At 38.2% G+C, this 22225-nt stretch overlaps 1 protein-coding gene across 2 annotated transcripts in view; it reads left to right on the top strand.

Moving 5' to 3' along the window:
- The window catches only part of LOC117393469 (teneurin-3), a 516796-nt gene that overhangs the window by 481658 nt on the left and 12913 nt on the right, over positions 1 to 22225 (top strand). For both annotated transcript variants that reach the window (XM_055225737.1, XM_055225739.1), the window contains 4 exons: positions 1695 to 1799; positions 4800 to 4930; positions 14251 to 14420; positions 14969 to 15095. In XM_055225737.1, the coding sequence (XP_055081712.1) occupies positions 1695 to 1799; positions 4800 to 4930; positions 14251 to 14420; positions 14969 to 15095 (533 nt within the window). The remainder of the gene's footprint in view (positions 1 to 1694; positions 1800 to 4799; positions 4931 to 14250; positions 14421 to 14968; positions 15096 to 22225) is intronic.

Raw genomic sequence — 22225 nt, 5'->3', positions numbered from 1 at the left:
CCTGTTTCTTGGCGATGCTCTTGCACAGTATGACTTTAAACTTGTATTCAATCTTTTATCTTTTTCAATTACAGGTGTTTCTTTTTTATGCGCAAAAAATACCTTAAAAAAAAAAACACCCATTTTTAGTCTGAGCAGGCTTGACTCTCCACAGATCTGACTTGTAACTTGGCCTGCTGGCATCACCTAATTGTCTCCATGGAAATAGGTCTGTTTTATGCCATACAGAGTGGAGCATTTTGGGAAAAGCTGAAGACTGAAGAGTGAATAAATTATGTTTAAAAAAGTAAACAATAACAAAAATGTCAAAATGTCCAAGGAAAGCCTCTTTTAGCTAAACAACCTGTTTAAATGAAGGAAAATTAATCTTTGGTACAGGCACCAAAACCTGTAACGGAACATAAACACTATCACTATAAACACTATCTGTAGCACTAGCATCGAACGCTAGGTGAATCAAAGTAAATAAGTTATTCAAAGGCATTGACGAGAACCGCTCCCCCTTATCTATAAATGTGCATTATTTATACTGGGCCTTTCCAAACTCAACAGAACAAGCATCATGAAATACCAGCAGTGTTTAGCCTTGAACAAGTACTATAACTACTACTTATACCACTACAGTTCAGCCTTGAATGAGAGTGAAGCTGTGCTCTGATGCATTATCTGAGGTCAAAATGTCAGGGCTAGTGCATTGTCAGTAACTGCTGTACTATTACTACTACTACTGGACCGTTAACTATGTCTACTACTACAATCAGTCTTATTTACAGTGCTCTCTACTACTACAACTACTACTACTACCACTACTGCTGTTAGTACTCCTTATTCATAGTCAATCTCTCTAAACACACATGCAGTTTAGCCCTACTACTAGTAAACTACTACTTGACCAGGACCATGAGATCTAAACTAAATCAGGTCTAAAACAGGACTATAAAGTATAACAGAAATAAACCATAGATCGCATAGTAGAATAAATAGAGATGAAGACTTTTGAGTTGCACTAAAAGCCACTTTCCCCACATTTTTCCATCTCCAAAAAACAGAATGTGCAATAATCCTCTTGTAAAAAATATCACCATAATAAATCAGATCAGTCTGCTTGGGTAATCTTGTTCATAACAGCTAAGACTATTTAAAAATAAACTTTACCCCGGTTTTCTTTTTATTTGATGAAGTAAGATTTTGGTTAAGCTAAATTCTATTATTGGATAGGTAGGAACAAATTGTAGTTTTAGTTTTAAGCTATACTATGTACGTACATTTTCACCTGCTTTGCTCTTATTGCTTTACCTGGAATGTTCCACAGTACAGCATTAAACATTATTTTGCATGTATTCAATGTTTTAATGGTTCAAAATACCGCAGAAAAATGTGCATTCTTACTGTGAGTGAGGCCGCCTTTCCACAGATCTGACCTGTAACATGGCCTGATGGCATCAAGTGCTATGCCTATTTTTTTATACTTTTTTTTTTCACAACACACACAGCAGCACACACTATATACAAATATTTTTTACCAGGTTCCCTTCAAGAATTAATGATCTTTTTCACCTCTGCTCATCTCTTTCACACGTCTTTAATTTGACTGCAAAAGTTTACGCTGGCATTGTGTTTTGTTTTTTTTCTTGCTGCCTTTGTATTGCTTTGTATTTATTTTTTTTAATGTCTTTTATGTCTTGTTTTCACAGACCAACTTCGAAATAATTATCAAGTAGGAAACGACCATTCGCTCCGTGTCATCTACGCCAACGGGATGGACAGTCACTACCAGACAGAGCCCCATATACTCGCAGGTACGTCACTATTCACAGATAACAAATGGAAGTACGTATCATGATTACGATGATTTGAGATATGTCAAAAAGAATTGGGAAATCCGACACGGTAAGTATAATTTTCTCCTCCATGATGTTTCTGAAGTGGACAGTGCATTGGCTCGTCAATCAAACTCTTGCTGACTGGCTGTTGTGCAGGCGACAACGATAAAAGTAGAACATTTTTCAACTTTCATTAGTCGCATCGCAGGCCCGCGTGTGCACGTCGACATGCACGAGCGCGAGGTTTTCACGTGCACAACTTTCGCTTGTCGCGGAGGTGAGAGAGACAAGCGATTTTCGCAGTGTCGCACAGAGACCATTGAAAATAAATGGAGAGCGAGCGACGTCGCTCCCCGTGTGTCGAGCCCATAAGAGAGATCTTACCACTACAGCTGTATTGGTAGTTTTATAAGTCTATATAAATAAACTTGTCACATACTTTTAAAAGCTAGAAACATGCAATTTATTTTTTCAGATAAAAGTCTGCAAATGGTTATTATGGTCATTTTGAATTCTTCCCACTTTCTTCACAAAACACATACTTGTGCTGAGGCCCTATCTGATCAAGCCTAGGTATTGTCAAAAACAGCCTGATAAATGGTGAATAGCACTGCAATTTTGACAAGACATATTTTTACAGAAATATGTGACAATAGTTGTGTCTGACAATAGAATCTATACCCAGTGTATTATGAGCTGGCAGTCACAACTTTTAGGTGTTAGGAAAATGTCAACTTTCATTTAACCGTATATGTTCAATATTGTACTGGATTCAAGTTTTATAAATGACATTTGACGCTTAAAGTGGACCTATTATGCAGAATAAACTTTAGATCTTTAACTGTGTTATAGTTGTTGCCCCTTCTCGTTTACCCTGTAGTTGTATTTAGTGTGATTTGTGCATGTTTGAGTAATCTTTACACATCTGTATTTAAGACATCATTGCTCTGATTTACCCGGAGGTGCCGACAGCTGATCTTGGTTCAACCTTGGTTTAGTCCTGGTTCAGTGTTGGTTCAGCACGGATTTAGTCCTAGCTTTGGTTGAGTTCTGTTTGGCTCTGGATTAGTCCCTGTTTCAGTCCTGGTTTATTGTTGGTCTTTCCTGCTGTACTTCTAGCTTTAATCTTAGTTTAGTCTTGATTCAGACCTGGTTTATTCCTGGTTCTGTGTTGGTTTAACCCTGTTTTAGTCATAGGTTTTTTTAGTGGTGGTTTTGCCCTGGTTTACTCCTGGTTCAGTCTTCGTTTCGCCCTGGTTTAGTCCTGGTTTGGCCCTGGTTTAGTCCTAGGTTTGGTTTAGTCCTGGTTTGGCCCTGGTTCAGTCCTGGCTTTGGTTTAGTCCTGGTTTGGCCCTGTTCAGTCTCCATTCATCCCTACTTTAGCCCTGGTTCAGTCTGGGTTCAGCCCTGGTTAAGTGTTAGTTAAGCCTGGTTTAGTCCTTGGTTTGATTTAGCCCTACTTTGGCACTGCTTTAGTCCTATGTTTAGCTTAGTCTTGTCCTGGACCTGGTATAGTCCTGGTTCAGTCTCAGTTTTAGTCCATTATAAACACTGTTCCTTCTGCCTTCGCACTCGCCCTGGTCTCATTGTCGAGCATTGCTGGCTGCAGAAACATGTTATTGTGATGTAGATTGTTTGAGACAGCAGTGTCACATGTGCTTTAGCGTCGCTCTGCAGATCTCATTTATGCAGGTAAACACTACACCATGGCTCTATTTGTGCACAGGTTTAACATGTGCTTCCATTATGTTCTATTGTGCATGCTCCACTGCTGCCCGAACGCACTGCTCATGGTCTGTTTGCCATATTACAGGTCTTATATTCAGGACAGCAGGTTTAGATGCAGAACTGAGATAGTCATCTCTTACTGCCTGATAATGAATTATGACTGAACTAAACCTGGGATTGTATTGAAGGGCAAATATTTATGCATTATTTGTTTTGGTATTGGCCTTTAAACATGATCTTGAAACAACAACTAGGGTCAGGGCTAACACAAGCATGCAGTTACAGTGAGCGCAGTCTAATGGCAGAAATCCTTAGAACAAGTGGAATGATGATTTATCAAGCTAAAAAACAAAGCAGGAGACTCCAGACTTTTACCTGCGACGTAAACCCTGTGAAATTCAAAGTCATGTGTTATTTGAGTGCTCAGAAGGAGCTGACCAACTAAACAGGATTCATCAAACAAGTGTGAGCTAAGCAAAATACAACTCCAGGTATCTTTTTGATGAGGGGACAATATTATAACACAGATACAAGCTAAAAAAAAAAGTTATAATAATATGTGTCTTTAATAGTGGAGATGTCATATCATAAATAGCCTGCTGGGGTTGACTATACCACAGTGAGAATGCCTAAGCTAACCAGGTTTGGGTTTGGTTAGTACTTGGATGGGAGAACATTGGGAATACCAGGTGCCACAGGGGGGCAGTAGTGACTCCTCCACCAAGCCCTATGTCAGCAGTTCAAACCCTGCTCAGACCACAGCATACTGTTGTTGTTTCCTTGGGCAAGACACACTGTTTTGTGCTTTGTGAACACACTTAAGGACAACAGATAAGCAAGTGACTATGGCAACAATCCACCATGTTTATTTTATGCATCTCATGTGTGTTCATTAACATGCACTGTCCCAACCAAATAAATAATACCAATTTGCTTGTGTAAAATCAAAACATAAAAAATTATAATAAAATAAATGTTGTGAAATATTAGTTTTTTATTGGTTTATATTTATTAGTAACTGTCCAGTCGTTAGTAAAATCTGAATGTCATTTGAACAGTGTGTAAATACATTGTCCTAACATCACCTGACCTTTAAGTCTCCTGTATTACACATTTTCACAGAAGCTTCAGTCTGCCCTCATTTACCCGCCATGTCCTTCTATTAGACCCCTTTAAACACCTTGTCCACTACATTTGATTTACTCCACGCATTAAATCCCTCGTCTGGTTTCTCCATTTGTTTTGCAGGTGCAGCGAATCCCACCATAGCCCGCCGTAACATGACGCTGCCCGGGGAGAACGGACAGAACCTGGTGGAGTGGAGGTTCAGGAAGGAGCAGAATAGAGGCAAAGTGGTCGTGTTCGGACGGAAACTCAGGGTAAGGCCAAAGAAAGCACATCTGCACATCTGCGAATGTCATTTTAGGGTTCACTGCAAAAACATAACATCTAGACGACTGTAATTCTCAGCGTTAATCTTGAGTTTGAGTAGAATAAGGTCATTTGTGTTACGTTGGAATGGTGAAGTTTGGTTTCATTATTTAGTAGACGTGGGAAATAGGCCAAAAACTGTACGTCTTGGAGCTTAGATCACAGTTTAGATTTGATGTTGGTTCATTTAGGGCTGTAGTTTTTTTTTAGAAGTTTAGTTGTTTAATCTGTGGTATATTAGTCAACAAATTATTTGAATTACTTTAAGGATTTATATGCACAACAATAGAAAGGAGAAGGCAAGTACTTATATATTGCCTTTATATTTAACCAATATCTGCTTCTTCTCCAAGTTCACACTTTAATATGATTGGTCAGTCAGTGTGGCAGATGTTGACCAATAGGTGCAGTGAGTGAAGAGAGTAAACATTTTTTTATCATAGAGTTGAGATAAATAGATAAGCACCAAATCAATATATTGATCTTGTGATTTCAGTTTAGACCACAACTTGGTTTTATTTACTTGGTTCAGTGGTTAATAAAATATTTTATTTGGAGTATTAATTTCGGTTGGATTTCTTGTGAAGTGCCAAAATTACTCTTAAAATAAAATAAACTTCCTCAATGATATAAGCTCAGTACTTCAAACGTAAATATTTAAATGCTCGATTCTGAAGCCATTTTAACTCTGACCTTTTATAATGAAGTAACATAATACAATTGGACAGTATTTGAGATATTTATGTTCTAAAGCTCTTTTATTTTATTTGGAGAGAGGCAGTCTCTGGTGGACGACTGTAAGATATGTGTGAGATGTGAGTCAGCGAGTGTCCTCAGTTGAACCAAAATGTGTCCTGTGTCACTTTAATGTAAAACACGGTAAAACTTCAAAAACACACAATTTTCTGATGGTTACTCTCCATTGTAAACATAGTAATTAGGGAAGTAAATGAATTGATATTTGCAAACTATCCATAGAGGAATGTGGTGAAACAGCTTCAGTTCCATCCTCATAGAGTGGATGAAAAACATGCTGCATTGTGTGTTTATTTTTACAGTGAATGATCGTTTGGGACGTTGGGCAACAGTTTATGTCATTTTAGGACAATTTACCAAAGCTGTTTCATGCCTAGTTTTCATAGTTTTTTTTTCTATAATCCTCTACCCTTCATCGAGTTAAATGTACACTATGTAACTTTTACGGTGGGGAGCCAGCATCTGCTTGTCACTATGGAGATGTGATAGTTTTGTCTTGAATTTTCCACAGAACGGCATCAAACTACTAAGTTACAAGTCGTATCTGTGGAGAGTTAACGCCGCTTACAGTACATATTTTGAAGTTATTCTTTAGCAATTCTGTGAAATACTGTGGAACGTTTCAGACAAAGCAAATACGTCCCTGTGGATACAAGCCGATGTGTTCAAACGAAAAGTTACTTAATGCGCCTTCAAGTGGCCACATAACTCATATATTCAATTACCTTACAAACTTATTCTGCATTTACTTCAAGCACTTTTAGTATAATTGTTACCGCAGTAGTATTTATTTGCTTGGCTGTGTAATTGCTGCTAAGAGTGATAAAAATAAATGTTTCTTAAAGCCTCTCCCTGTTGCGTGCTGGGCCTGACGTGATTTATGGCCGATAGACTGCAGTGGACCACTCCAGTGCAGTTCCTCTGATCATAAATTCAGGCAAAGCACCGAACTGAGGAAACAATTATAACACGCGGGACAAGTGTTTCCAGGACTAACTCCCCCAAATCATAAGGGTCATTGGGCTCATGTCCCAGAATGCAACAGTTTTCCAAGGCGCGATTAGGCTGTCAGGATTCCCAAGTGCACAGGAAATCTTCTACCAGTCCAAGCGCTGATAACACACTCAAAGGAAATGTTGGTTTGTTGGTTTACATAAATTAGGTTTCTTTGGTAGTTTGTACTTTTAAAGTTACTTGAAGGCTAAATATATTTTAACCTTTTTAACATATTTGTATCTGTGTTTTTATATAAAAATAAACATCTACCTCTCTGTAAGTCTGGAACATCCCGTGCTATAGGAAGCTAGCAACATGACACTAAAAGAATGCAGTTTAAAGGCTGAAATGATCAGCTGGTAAAAATGTACTTTTACTTTGCCATCTGGAAAAGTTCTCCAAGTAGCCTAATAAAACAAAATACTTCTCAGTGTTTTGTTTTTTTATGTAAGCATAATTATTACATAAAAGAAAGTTGATTCCCAGTATATAAGCTTCTCCTGATGATGATGATGATGATGATGCCTCTCCTAAAACATACCTGGCTCTTGGCAGATGGCCTATCTAATCACCTCAGCACCTGCTCTTCACAAAGGCTTTGAGTGGAAGCTCTCAGACGACAGTGCATCACAGACCATCTGGTCAGCCAAGTTACGAAACTTATTGGGTAAAAATGACCAATCCATGAACAAAGTGTTAAGATGGACCCTACTTCTAACACACTAGTACTGAGTGTGTCAGAAATACTAAAACAGCAAGTAACTTAAGGTTAAAGGTATCTAACAATCCCAGTGAAGGGTATGTGACCTGCTTGTCTTCATAGAGAGAATTTGTTTTTCCTGGCATCTTCCTTGCCTGACCAGCCAGACCCTTCCTCATTCTGTTTGAATCCAGATGGGTTTGGAATCAGACCATAAGGCGTGACAAGACTCTGTTCTAACTTATATCACGTATCTCTCAATCATTCAGAACTAAATATATCATTTGTTTTACCTGAGATAAAGAGTATTGCATGTTGATTCTGCAGAAATCCACAGTGTTCCTCTTCGGGGTTTTTTTTTTTTCCCTTTTATACACCTACGCTGCCATGTTTGTTTTGACACGAACAGACCACGTGTCTCTGTGACTGGTTAATCCGCCTGTCAGTCACGCCCAACTGATATTGGAGAAACATGATACGGTTCCAGACCCATCTTTATAAACATCTGTCAAAGTGTGTGGTTCTGGCAGGTCAGATCAGTATGTTTCTCAGTACGACATGCAGCAAATACAAAACATATCTATGTCTATGAAGGTACGCAGATGAGCTAAAGTATATTAGAGCTAAAACAAAAAAACAAAAACAACACACACACACCTTTAAATAGGTTACAAATAAGTCACATTTGCAGCTTTAATAGACAGTTTTAATCATATATTTAGACATCCAGATTGTGTACCATTACTTTTATTGTTCTTTTATTCTAACTAGCCATATAATAATAGGAATAATTATACAATGTGGGTGAAATGTCTTGTCTTAATATTAGCATATATTACCTACTCCTATGAATAAATATAACTTACCAGCATAGAAACACAGGTATTTTAATTAGTCTGTTCACTATATAACTTCATCACTACCCGAGTATTGTTTTGCATACTGGGTGATTTTAGCATAGCGACAACATGTACGGCAGTAGACTCAGCAAGTTCCTTCTCATCTTCTATACTGCTGTCCCCTCATTCTTGAAGTAGCACTGTCAAGGAGTACCTAGCCACAAAAGCAGAGGGACAATGATTTCCCTGCAATGTTTGAATATTACATGAAGCTTTGTAAGGCCCTAATGGTGTAAAAACTGTCACCGCGCTTCCTCTGGGGGAGGTCGGTCCATGTTCTCTCCCTAACGAATGTAGCAGCACGAGGGGTCCTGCGATAACGAGATAGGCAAAGGTGTGTGTTTGCAAGTAAAGTAAATATTATGCATAATAGCCAGAATGTGGTACAGTTGCATGTATGACAATTTGTGTGTACAGTGCTGTGTTGCGTTGCCACGGTGAGCTGGTAATGATGATGAGGTAAGTGTGGGGCCAGAGAAACATCTCTGAACCCTCTGTCTGGCTACATGCTAAATGCTAATATGCATGAGGTTATTCACAGGAATCTAGTGAAGCCAAGTAAAAGGCTGGTCAATCTGTCTGGTGTTTATGTCGCACCTGCTTGTCTCCATGGAGTTATTACTTAATATTCCATTGTATTTCTTTTAACGCATTAAAATTCATTGATTGATTCATTTAAACATATTTTATAGTATTTTAATTATAACACTGAAAAACATACATTATGATGGGGGGGACTTGTCTCTCCATAGATCTGGTCAGTAACTTGGTGCCACCTGCTTGTTTACACAGTGATAAATAATGCCATACTGTGGATTATTCCAGGCAAAGCAATAACATCATGCAGGTGGCAGACCCTCCACCATAAAAGTTACATAATGGACCTTTAATTGCAAAGTGAGACTTACATTTACATTCCCTCATCTTTCCATACAGTGTGGTAGCTATATCTCCATGTGAATACTTGATGTGCCAAGAGGTTTCTGGGCGCTATTCACCTTATACCGGAAGTTGCCGTGGGCGCCGCCATTGTCATTCAGGTTGTATTACTTCGCATGGAGCTGCCGATCTTGACAGCAGATAAGTTCTATATGGACTACAGAGACATTTTAAAGCCTCCCAGAGAAACGATGCAGTGTTGTACATGAATATTGGACATTTTATATAAATTAACCTACTTTTTATCACCTTTTAGCGGTAAAACGCCAAATTCTCCACTGAAATTAATGTGATTCTCGCCTAACCGGAAGTACCAAAGAGAGTGTAGTTGAGTCACATTTACTGCAAAAGTAAAAATGTGACCATGTACCATTAAATTTATACATTCATATACATACATAGGTGCCCCAGCTTTAATCTGGCCCAGGACAACTGTGACATCTGGAACTTATAAAAATCTTGTGTAATAGAGGTTTTAAAGCATGTGATGTTGTATAGCGTGTTGTATATCAGACTGATACGAGTAAAAGTTAAACATTTTTCTCCCAATTAGACCAGTGATTGTCGTCAGCTTGGGAAAATAGGACTGCCATGTTGTATGTAAATAGATATCATAATAGTATGTCTAAATGTCCACTTTTCCAACACTGACAGACAAACCGTGAGGCGTGACACACAGATTTGACCCTGACAACAGCCCCTTTGAAAATATAACTCTAACCGAGAGAGTGCCGAAGTAATCGTCTCAAATGAACCAAAGTGGATGAAATATCTTAAAGCCACAAAACCTTGAAAAGAAAATGAAAGAAGCTAAAACAATTTTGTTCTGTTCATTTGACATTGACAGGGACACAGAGCAGGGAAATAGTAAAGTGATTGAATTTTTAAATTGGCGAATTGTTCATTGCTGAGTGAAAAGCAGTGAGGCTGTAAGTGGAGAAGTCTAAAAGTATTACAGAGTTGTTTTTAAAAGGTAGAATATCACAGGAATCGGGGAATGATTTTGTAGTTACGCCTTTTAAGTGATACAATTCAGACTGCAAATAGTGGAGTAAATTATGGTATAGTGTTATCTTCATTACAAATTTCGTCTTGTAAGCTGGGTTGGGAAGATTTTCTTTCTTTCTTTTTATTTTTTTTAAATGCAGCTTTCGTCTCTAACGTCCACCTGAAGTTACAACGTCTTTAATATATTACTCAAGGCATATCTCTGCTGGTCTGTGTCAATAGAAACCCCTAAAACATGTGAATACCATTGCTTGAAATGCATATGACAGATTAAACATTACACTAAAACATAGGCCTAGTTGGCATGAATCATGAACCAAAATCTTGCCTCGGTGCGACAGTAGCTCAGTTGGTGTGGAGTGTTTGTCCACTGATCTGAAGGTCGGTGGTTCAAATCCCACTCTCGACATAAACTGCATTGGTTGAGTGATGTGATTCCAGCTCCTGCAGATGACACAAGACACTTATAACCCACCTCCCCCCCAGTGTCTGCGTACCCTGGTGTATGAATGTGAGCAGAAATGAGCAGGAGCTGTAACATAAATCGAGGTAATTCCATAACTGTTACCTATAGCAACCGTAATGTGAAAGGACCAAAGCTTGACTGATTTGTACAATAGTAAAAATTCAACAAATATATGCCAACACATCAATTTTCTTAAATGTTTCAGCTGTTAGAAAATGTGTTTCTTGTGTGTAAATTGTCAGAGAATTTGAAGGGAATTTTGCACATTTAGAAGTCAGTGCTGCTTCCTGTAATTTGCAACTTTTTCTTTTCCACTTTTTTTCCACAAACTGACACTTAACTGAGGTAATATTTGCATTTCACAATTTTTTAATGTGAAAAAATAGCTGCTGCTCAAAATCCAGCTCATTTCACTGTACCATAGATATTCTGGTTTCAATACATCTCGCGCCTTCGCCCTTTGGGAAATCTGCACTTGTTGATTGCGCCTCTTGTTCCTCTGCTGTATCTCCTCCACAAATGCTTCATCCCCTCATCTCCCAGTTACACAGGGAGCGTACGCACAGATTGGTTTGAGTTTTGGCCCATCTGCCAGTCTGCCAACCTGCCCATATGTGCCAACTGGAACCAAGCCACTGTCTCAACATCGCCAACTACGCAACCTTTAGCTGCCTAGTTTACAAATGAAAGAGCAGAGGTGGGTGGTAATGAATTTGACTGAGGCAAGTAACTTTCTAAAGGTGGACTGTGTAACTTTTCCAGTGGAGGGTACGCAAAGACTGTATAAAGAAATGGATTAAGGGCGTGTGACGTCATCCGTAGCGTTCAGCTCCAGTCAAATGAAGCTCATCCAGGCCAGCAGTTATAGGGGCGAATTATTAGGGTCGAGGATCTTAGCAACCAAAGAGCCAATCCAGAGTAAGGCTGTTGATGAAGTAATGTCCCTTTCCATCTGCACCGCTGGTTTAGTGACCTCGGGGAAAGAAGGTGCCTGATTTGTCTGTTATTAATGTTCATATGTTGATTTATGGACAAAGTAGCAAAATGAAAATACCAGGATCATGTAGAGCCTGACAGCAGCAGTTGCAGAGAGAGGGGTTTTTCAATAGAAAGTGAATTGGGGCCAGAGTCGATGGAGCCGGAAGCACCCCCATGCTTGCGTCCTATCTGAAACATGCTGGCTAGCAGGTTAGCTATGTCCATTTATACATGTACAGTCTAGGGTATGTCGCCTCTTTGTCTCTAAGAGGGTGTTATTGATTTGCCTGGAATGTTCCATAGTATGGCATTAAACTTGTCAATCATGCATTCATTCAAGTATAGATATATTTAATCCTCTGGAATACTTAATAAACCACTGTGAGCAGGCTTGCTTCTTCACTGATGTGACTTGTAACTTGGCCTGGTGGTGTCTCCTCCAGGTATAACACAGATAAGCAAGTGGCAGACCCTCTACCAGAAAAGTTACTTAGTGCTCCTTTAAGAAAACTGTTGATTTTAAGAGAAGGTTTTTCACAACGTACTTTTACTCTCTGAAGTAGTGCTTTTAGTTTTGGGATGTTCAGTTACTCCAGTTATTTTCTTTCTGAATAATTATCCAAGTGACAAAAGGTTTATGTGAAAATGTAATCAAGCATTTGGGTTTCTTGTCTTCTTTTTTATTATTATTAAGCATTTATTTGAAAAAATATAGAGATTTGAATTTATTTAGGAGTTAAATTAATATTATATAAAATTCTCATATTAATATTGTGACACACTCCATTACAATGTCTCCCATATTTCCTTCAGATTAAATGGGGACTACAGTAAAGTGAGTTAACCATTTGCCTGCGAGCCAGAAGGTCACACCCAGGTACAACTGTCTCTGTCCAGCTCTAAAAAAGGATGTAGCCAATGCAATTTTCCTTCCTAGTTACTAGAATTACAACTGTGCCAACTGGACCCAAGCCACAGTCCGAATCCGTCTGCTTGCCCCTGCACCTAATGCTCATTTAGAAACAAAACTTTTGAATACTTTCCAACAGGACTCTTAACTTTAATGAAACCAAACAATTGATTATCTAATTTGTCATATATCTCCTCCCTACATTTCTTAATACAACTTTAGCGCTCAAACCCTGCCGATTTGTCTTCATAAATTCAGAATTGTGTTTAAAAAGTAGTAAATATTGTCCATAAAGTGCAGAACAGCTGATGTGAGTGAGAGCTGGCAGTTCGTAAGTTCAAATCGAGCAGGAATAAAACACGTTGTTTGTTTAGTCGATCTGATTCAGCGATTTACTGCGCTGCCACTGTTTGTGTTGGACCTGCTCACGTGTCATAAATAAGGTTTAATAGGCCTATCATCTTCTTCTGGGTGTACAGGGACCTCTAGTGGTACTCAAGCACACTGCAAGATGTACATATTTTATTTTGCAAGTTATCATGTATTGTTATTGTGATCTAACCATATGACCAACCAGCAGTGTCAAAGTGAACGTTATAATTTTATACAATTTTATACTGTTTGGGTTAAGACAGATAGGATTTTCTTTTCTTTTACTATGTTTTGTTAAAGTTAAGGTACACGTTAATGTCCCTATAGGGTAATTTGCTCTCTACATCCTTCAATACCACTGGAACAGCCTGTCAGGAGCAGTACAGCGCTTTGGGATCCAGCTCCAGATCTTGTTGCCTGCCTTAGCTGAATGATTTTTCCTACTGTATATGTTTTGGGTTGAAGGGGGAAATGGAGAGCACAGAGGAAACTCACTCAGATATGCAAACCTCGAACCCAGAACGTTCTTGCCAATAGTGCGACATGGAGGAAGCTAAAATATATAGTCACTCAAAATATCCCATTCAAGTCTAAAGAATATCAATATCTTAAAGCGGTATAAGAAACACATATATAACACATCTTTTCATTTTCGTTTCTTTATTTCTATGATTATTTACATTGTAGATTTTCACTGAAGGCATTAAAACACATGAATGGACACGTATGGAATGTAGTGAACAAAATGATGTAAAATTATCTTCTTTTTTTAAATAGCCACCCTTTGCTTTGATCGCTGATTTGCCCTCTTGGCAATCCTTGACCCTGACGCAACACAGCTGTGAAGTGAAAACCATTTCAGGAGACTTCATCATGAAAAGCAAAAGCCAAGAGTTGCAGCGCTGTTGACAAAGCAAATGGTGGCTACTAATATAAATTATAAAAAAGTATTTTGTTGAGTTAAGTAAGCTTTTTTCTCATAATCCCATATATCTTACAACATATATTTGATGTCTTCTGTATGTATAAGAAAGAAAAGATGTAGAAAGTAGTAACAATACTGTTTTAAATGTTTTAGATGGACCTATGCAGTTGTTATTATTGTCAACCTGGCTCAAACACACCCAGTACTACTCCTGATGAAGATCCATTCTCAAGATGGCTCCCAAAATGTCCTTCAACATATTTCATCAGCAGTCAGCATGTTTTCTCAGTCCCTCACTTTGCCTGTGTGTCTGTTCCAGGTGAATGGAAGAAACCTGTTATCTGTGGATTACGACCGGTCGCTGAGGACGGAGAAGATTTACGACGATCACCGAAAGTTTCTGCTGAAGATCATCTACGACACTCAGGGCCACCCCACACTCTGGGTCCCCAGCAGCAAGCTCCTATCTGTCAATCTCACATACTCCAGGTAGGTACTCACTCCCCCCATTTCAACTACTAAAGACTAAGAAGTGGCTTTAGTCATTTTTTTCATGCATTTAAGTAAAAAATGTTTTGCCCCAGTACAGATATATTGTAAAAGCAGGTTGTAGGGTCTGCTGTGCGCTGTCTTGTGCTTCTAATTAATAATAGTATCTAATTAATAATAGTAGTTGTTGTTATTATTATGATTAATTATAAAGCATTTTATCTTCCACAAACTAGAAAAAAGCACTGTCAACATGCTTTTTGTTGCTAGCATTATCAAGATGCCAAAATTTTGCTCTGAAAGTTGTGAGAAGTGCTTATAAACACATTGTGGTGAATAATTAGGAATGTTTAGGAAATATTAACCACTTCTGTTTTTCACATTTTAAAGAGTAACCATAACAACCAAGGAGCATATGACCTTATGTAGAGCATGAATATCATTTAATTGCATGACTTAATAAGAGCAATGCAATGACTTATCTCAACTATAACACACACAATTGTACACCATTTGTATGTAATCTAAATGTCCCTTGTTTGTCTCAGTACGGGTCAGGTGACCGGGCTGCAGAGGGGTCCCACCACAGAGAAGTGGGAGTACGACAACCAGGGACGCATCATCTCCAGAGTCTTTGCTGATGGAAAAATCTGGAGCTACACCTACCTCGACAAGGTAAGGCTCAATACTGACAAACACTACAGTAAAAAAGAAAAAAAAAATCAATTTCTAGTAAAAAAAAAAAAAAAGTATTTCGCAGAGGTTATTTGTAGCTCAATAGCACTATCAAATGCTACAGAAATCCCGATTTTAATGTATTTAACAAACAAAACTATAACAAATAGCCAATATACAATCTATAAAATGCAGAGTGCTCTGTTAAATACATATAAACTATACAGGAAAACTTTCTAGTGTTAGGTAAGCTTATGGGTAGGCACAAACAAGTAGGAAGCATGTTCAAATGTACCAGTTTAAATAGCTGAAGGGAGAGTCTATATATAGGAGACGAGGTGACAGAGGAAGACTTTGAAAAGTTTAACAGCCCACACGGTCTCTTAAAGACAGACCAGAGAGGAGGCTCCCTGTAGGACAAGAAACTGGGCGTAAGAAGCACAAACGAAAAAAGAAACAAAGATGGTGGAACATCAAGGATAAGGCGGACATTTTGGATTTGTTTGTTCAAGTTATAGACAGTTACAGGAGTGTGCATCGATGTAGGAATATAGAAAGTATGTGAAGTTACTGCTACTGCTGTTTATTCTGCTACAGCAACAAGGCCCGGAGGCTTGAGGGAGCTTAGAAAAGGAACAAGATGGAGGAAGACAGAGGAAGATCGAGTAAACTATAATGGTGTATAAAATTGTATAGTAAAGTTTATACATACGACGGCGATATCGGCTTGAGAATGCACAATCTCGTCTGATCTCAGAAGCTAAACAAGGCTGAGTCTGGGTAGTACTTGGATGGGAGACGACTTGAAATACCTAGTACCGCTGTTCCCCTACGTTGCCGTGCACGTTAGAGCTAGAGAGATGGATCGATGGTGCTCAAAATGGCGCCGATGGACAGCATCACTTCTGTCAGTCCACCCCAGGGCAGCCGTGGATAATAGTTTTATGGAGTGAATAATGCGTGAAATTGAAAAGAAACTTTGAGCGTTTGAAAGTGCTATTTAAAAAAGACTAGGCAAATGGCTACTCCATATTAAGAACTTTTAAAAGGCAAATGTGTTTGTTTTGTTTTTTTGTTTTTTTTGTTTTTTTTACATATTGTACAGTTCAGTTTGCTCTAACTTGACAACATTCCATTTGGTTTACATTGTGTCAGCGCCAAGCCTAAAAAAATGTTAATAAGATTTGCGTTAGTGCTATATGCCCAATATTACAACTTTATGGCAAAGTTTGACAGATGCACAAAGTTTGTATAAGTTAACTCCGGCTAAACTTTGGCATCTAATAATATCTTATTTAGTTTTTTTGTCCCCTTGTCAAAAATTCATGAGCACGACCACTATTTTTTGTCATTAAAATGTATGTATCTCACGGAGTGGTCTATATGCCCCTAGCTTTCATGCCAACCCACCAACTATGCAATTAAAATTCTCCCCATTCAACAAGTTTTTCAAAAGTCGTGAACCATTTGTCAAGATTTCACGAGTTTATTATTTTCTGACTGACAGCTGGAGAAAAAGGCAACGCCGAGACCTTAGTTAATAATAAATAAAGCGGGGATAGTCGATGGCAGTAACAAAGGCGGGTAAAGAGTCGTAGGTAAGGAGAGGGGAAGATATGAGGGTGACAAAACTAGACAGACAGGCGCGGTTTTCTCCCCTGACGGAGCGAGCCATAGTCTATTACGGCAGGTGTCAGTCTCCTTGTTTTTATGCGTTTCACTTCTGCACCTGTCGCCGCACCTGTCACTGCTCTGCCTGCACCGCACACTTAGAGGAAAGCCCAGAGGAGAGGAACAGACACGGTTCATCAAAACAAGAGTGAAATCTGTTGTGTGCGTCTCAGGTTCAACGTGACCAATATAGCCATAGTACAAATACAGAAAATGAAGAGGTAAAACGTAATAATAACTGTACTTTAATTAGCTCTAATGAAAAAATATGTCATTCATAATAAGTCACTAAAAACAGTTCCTTTTAAACAGTTTGCAGTGATCCAAAGCTGTTCTTCCATTACCTTTTAGATTCAGAGCATGTTAATTTTTCAGAGGCTAAAGTTTTATTTTTAGATGCAAACAGTACACATCAGACTTATTTTGACCTGTTTATACAATATATATGTACTGGAACAGGACAAATTTAGCTAAAAAAAAAAAATAAATAAAATCCAGTACAGGCCTTTGACAGCGTAATGTAAATTGTTACTCTAAATTTGAGTTCTAAAATTTTTCTATCTAAAAATACCTGAAGTGTTTAAGCCATAGCAGGCATTTTTGAGCTCTTATGTTATTCTTCGATCCTATTAAAATGTTATTAACTGATAAACAGATTTAAATACATCATGGTTTCCAATCAACATACAAAGTCCAACCTGGTAGTGTTTTACATAACCAAACACCAGCTGCCACAGGGTAATAATGGTTAAATAAACACAGATTAATCCTCCGTGTTTGAATTAAAATTGTTAACTTTGCTACACAGCATGTTAGGGATTATTCTGATTAGACTGTTTTGAATAATGTCACCTTTTTTCATACTGGAACTTTACACATGACTTTGCAAAGGTCATGCTTGTTTATACAGGAGAAAATGTACAGTTAAAGTGCCTATATCGGATTGTTACTGTCTTAAAACAGCGAGAAATGTTGGAATGTTCTTTTCCAATTATTGTTCATGTGACGCACTTTGGGAAGCTGCTGTTGTTGTAAATGTGCTATAGAAACAAAAATGACATTGACGAAAACAGAACTAGTTCATATTAGACAATAACCTGCTTTAAAATTAGATACGGAGGACATAATTTTACCTCAAATGCTTTTGGGTCCTGTTCTAGTCCAAGTTTAGTTCTGTGTTTATTTTTATTTTATTTTTTTATTTTGTTTTATTTTATGTTATTTATTTATTTATTTTGTTATAGAGAAGTGGTTAAATTAAGTGTGAAATGAAGTTGTAACTAGGTCTTATTATTAACAGCATGTATTTAGTCTTTATTCATTTGTAGTGACTGTAGTAATAGTAGTAATAATAGTAGTTGTTTGTTATTGAAAAGAAGATTATAAAGGAATCATAGCTGTAAATATTAATTGTTTGACCAAAAGTAGATGGAAAGACTGAGGTGGCTGCTTGTTCTGCTGCTGTGAGATGGTTTAATGAGTTAAGGGGTAGAGAGTGCTTTTATATGAACAGCTGAACAGATGACTGGTTGAGAGGCAAATACCGATTACCGTGATTGGCTGACAGGTGACTCAAATCATATAAAATTTAAGTACTTGTTTACATTTTGTATTCCTTCAAGTATATTTTTTGTTCAGACTGGAATGAAAACTTTCCAGATGACAGTAAATCAATGAAGCAAGCATCTTACATTTGGCCCAAGATCTGAAACTTCAATGTTAACAAATCTCTTTTATCTTGTCTTGAGACCGCCACAGCAAATCAATGTGCCCTGAATTCTGCCAGGGTTTCTAGACTATGTTTCAAAAAATGCAGTCAGAATATTAAAAAATATTTTGTGTTGGTCCTGTATTAGCCAGTATTTTGACCAGGCTGCTTGGTCGGCCTGTGGCGTTTTAATTAGGGTCTTTGGGTAGCAGAAGGGGAGAGGGAGCAGGATTTTAACCTTTGAACTTGGCGAGGAGAGTGGTCTGAATTTACAGATGGTGCAAAAACCAAACAGACCCAAGATGACATGCGAGTGAACTTAGAAAAGCAAGAGGATAAGTAAGAAAGTCAGTTAACCTTGGCCAAATAAACCGCTAAGACTTCTGCTTTTAAATGGTAAATGGTCACATTTTTATATAGCGCTTTTCCACCTTCAAAGCACTCAGAGCGCTTTACATCAAGGAACCAGTCACACGTTCATACACCGGAGTACACAGACACTAAGGGCGAGGTGGGTTAAGTGTCTCGCCCAAGGACGCAATGACAGTGTTCATCTGTGGGAGCTGGAATCGCACCGCCAACCTGTGGGTCAGTGGATTTAACCGCTCAACCACTAATGTTTATGTTGAGAGCGGGATTCGAACCACCAGCCTTCTGTCTCAGTGTGTAGTGTTGCTATAAATTGTTAAAATTTCAAAAATATCTGGATACTAATTGATGCTAAAAGAAGTATTGAAACTAGATTTGAACAAGTGAAAAAAAACACAAAAAAAAAACATTAACAGGATAAAAATGTAACTTTTTGTTGTTAGTTTGTTGTTTGTTTGTTGACTAGTATAAAACCACATATTACACACATATTAATGAAACTACTATTAATTCGTGTTGAAAATGAAAGTGTTTTTAAGTATCATTATGGTACTGAAAGTGGTATCAAGTATCGAGCCTTTTCCTTAGTAGTATCTACACAAAATGCACAAAATGCTAATCCCACAGCTAAAGTACACGATGTAACTTGTCTGATGTTCAGTCACCTGCTTGTCTCCATGGGGATGTTATTGCCCTGTTTTCAGTGCTCACAAAACACACACTCTTATTGTGAGCATTGTCTCTGTGGAGATTAAAAAATATATATATTTATGCTATACGGTGAAACATTCTCAGCCCCCAGTAGAAAAGTTACACAGTGCACCTTGAACTCCTGTAAAATGATAGTTTACTTTACAATTCAAAGTCATTTTAAAGTGGTATATTATATTCGCCTTATGATTTAGTTCATTAGAGATAAGACATTATCTCCACTGAATGTCATTAGCCCGGTTTGTTTAGAGGTGATCTTCTGCTCTTGCCTGCGGGTAGGTGCTTATCCTCTAGAGGGCGCCATGTTCATGCATATTACATTGAGTACATTAACTGTCTGCTTCTGTTCATTCTTACAGATGAGATTTACTTTAAACACGCACACTCCAGGTACTTTTAGCACTAATCACTGGACAGCTGCAGTATCCCAGAGGAACTTCAGAAGGGATGATACTGTCTAAAGAGAACGTTATTTTACATCGGTGCATTTGCTTTAGGGTTAGGCCATGCATGATGCTATGAATATATTTGCTAGTTTATTTAACTTTGTGAAGTATTTTGGTTAAATATAGTGACTCCTGGGTTTAGTCCTACTTTCTACATTTATATTTGAAAATACACATAAATGATTAGGCCTGTCTTTATCAGGCTGCTGACTTTGTGGGTCAGGTGGTCATAACCAGAAGGTTGACGGTTCAGATCCATAATCTTACTTTTTTAGTACTTTTTTGTAAAGATAGTTGTTGACTATCTAGTTAATATATTAGTATTATTAGTAGTATTGGTAGAAGTTAGTGGTAGTAGTTTTAAGAACAGAAGCAGTGTTTAAAGTGTTTGCACCCACATGATAATGACAATAATAATGACACTCAATGGAGGTAGTAGTAGTAGTAGTAGTAGTAGTAGTAGTAGTAGTAGTAGTAAGAAGAGTTGTAGTTGTAGTAGTAGTAATAGGAGGAGCTATAATAGTAGTAGTAGTAGTAGTAGTAGTAGTAATAAGAGGAGCTGTAGTAGTAGTAGTAGTAGTAGTAGTAGTAGTAGTAGTAGTAGTAATAGGAGGAGCTGTAGTAGTAGTAGTAGTAAGAAGAGTTGTAGTAGTAGTAGTAGTAATAGGAGGAGCTGTAGTAGTAGAAGGAGGAGGAGCTGTAGTAGTAATAGAAGGAGCTAAAGTAGTAGTAGTAATAGGAGGAGCTGTAGTAGTAGTAGTAGTAGTAGTAGTAATAGGAGGGGCTGTAGTAGTAGTAGTAATAGGAGGGGCTGTTGTAGTAGTAGTAGTAGTAGTAGTAGTAATAGGAGGGGCTGTAGTAGTAGTAGTAATAGTAGTAGTAATAGGAGGGGTTGTAGTAGTAGTAGTAGTAGTAGTAGTAGTAGTAGTAGTAGTAATAGGAGGAGCTGTAGTAGTAGTAGTAGTAGTAGTAGTAGTAGTAGTAATAGGAGGAGCTGTAGTAGTATTAGTAGTAATAGGAGGAGCTGTAGTAGTAGTAGTAGTAGTAGTAATAGGAGGAGCTGTAGTAGTAGTAGTAGTAATAGGAGGGGCTGTAGTAGTAGTAATAGTAGTAGGAGGAGCTGTAGTAGTAGTAGTAGTAGTAGTAATAGGAGGGGCAGTAGTAGTAGTAATAGTAGTAGGAGGAGCTGTAGTAGTAGTAGTAGTAGTAGTAATAGGAGGAGCTGTAGTAGTAGTAGTAATAGTAGTAGGAGGAGCTGTAGTAGTAGTAGTAATAGTAGTAGGAGGAGCTGTAGTAGTATCATTGTTCAAGGTAGTTTGTAAATTGATTTTGTTGTTTGCCATAGCGACCATCCATTCTTCCCACAGTCCCTTCGACTCCTACAGCATTTATTTTCACATCTCGCTGCTCTCCTGTGTTCCACTACGCCCCGGGGTTTATCTGAGGCTAACTGCTTTGAATGTGGCTCTATTCACTCAACCTTGCGCACTGTTTGGCTCTATTAGTGAGATGTATCTCCAGTACCTGACCCCTGCCTCCACGGCCCTGCATTTCCAAGGAAACGGCTTATTTTCCCGAAGGTTGTTTTGGAGGAAAAGGTGTCTGCGATTTGTCACTGGCACTTCAGTGACTGTCCTTGGGTTTGCTTGTGCTTTTCTGCATGAGCGCTCAATATCGCCCCCACCTGCACTCCTCCGATGGGGCGTTCGGGGCCAGACAGCGGCAGCAGCTCGGGCAGATGGAGCGAATCAAATACAGATTATAGCGGAGAGCTGTGAGGGGGTCATCAGTGTGTGTAGTGCTTATTTATAGTGCTTTGTTTTAATATGCAAGAAGGTTTAATGCGTCATCTCCACTGTATGTATATATAAAGTTAATTTAAAGACCCTGTACACAATTTTTCCCGTGTCTTTGAGGTAAACTTGTCTTGCTCCAGTATAGATGGATTATATAAGCAGCTCTTGAGCTTCAAAATATGTCCACTGTGTTCTGTCTCCGTCTAATTATAAATCATTTTATTGTCCAATAATAGCATGATTGTTGTTATTAACTTTACTGTGAAGGCAAAACTCCACCCTTTTTTTTTTTATTAATAATGAATTAATTGCACAATCCAATTCAAAATTTTGGCCTCACAATTGTTGATTTTAATTTATATATTTTTTCTATCTTTATAACACTGATTCTTGAAAGTACAGCCTCTCAAAAAGTGTAACTGAGCAAAG

Source organism: Periophthalmus magnuspinnatus, chromosome 1 (assembly GCF_009829125.3).
Source record: "Periophthalmus magnuspinnatus isolate fPerMag1 chromosome 1, fPerMag1.2.pri, whole genome shotgun sequence".
NCBI classification, from domain to species: domain Eukaryota; kingdom Metazoa; phylum Chordata; class Actinopteri; order Gobiiformes; family Gobiidae; genus Periophthalmus; species Periophthalmus magnuspinnatus.
Note: the sequence above shows the minus strand (reverse complement) of the source record. Positions and strands in the feature narration are given on the sequence as shown.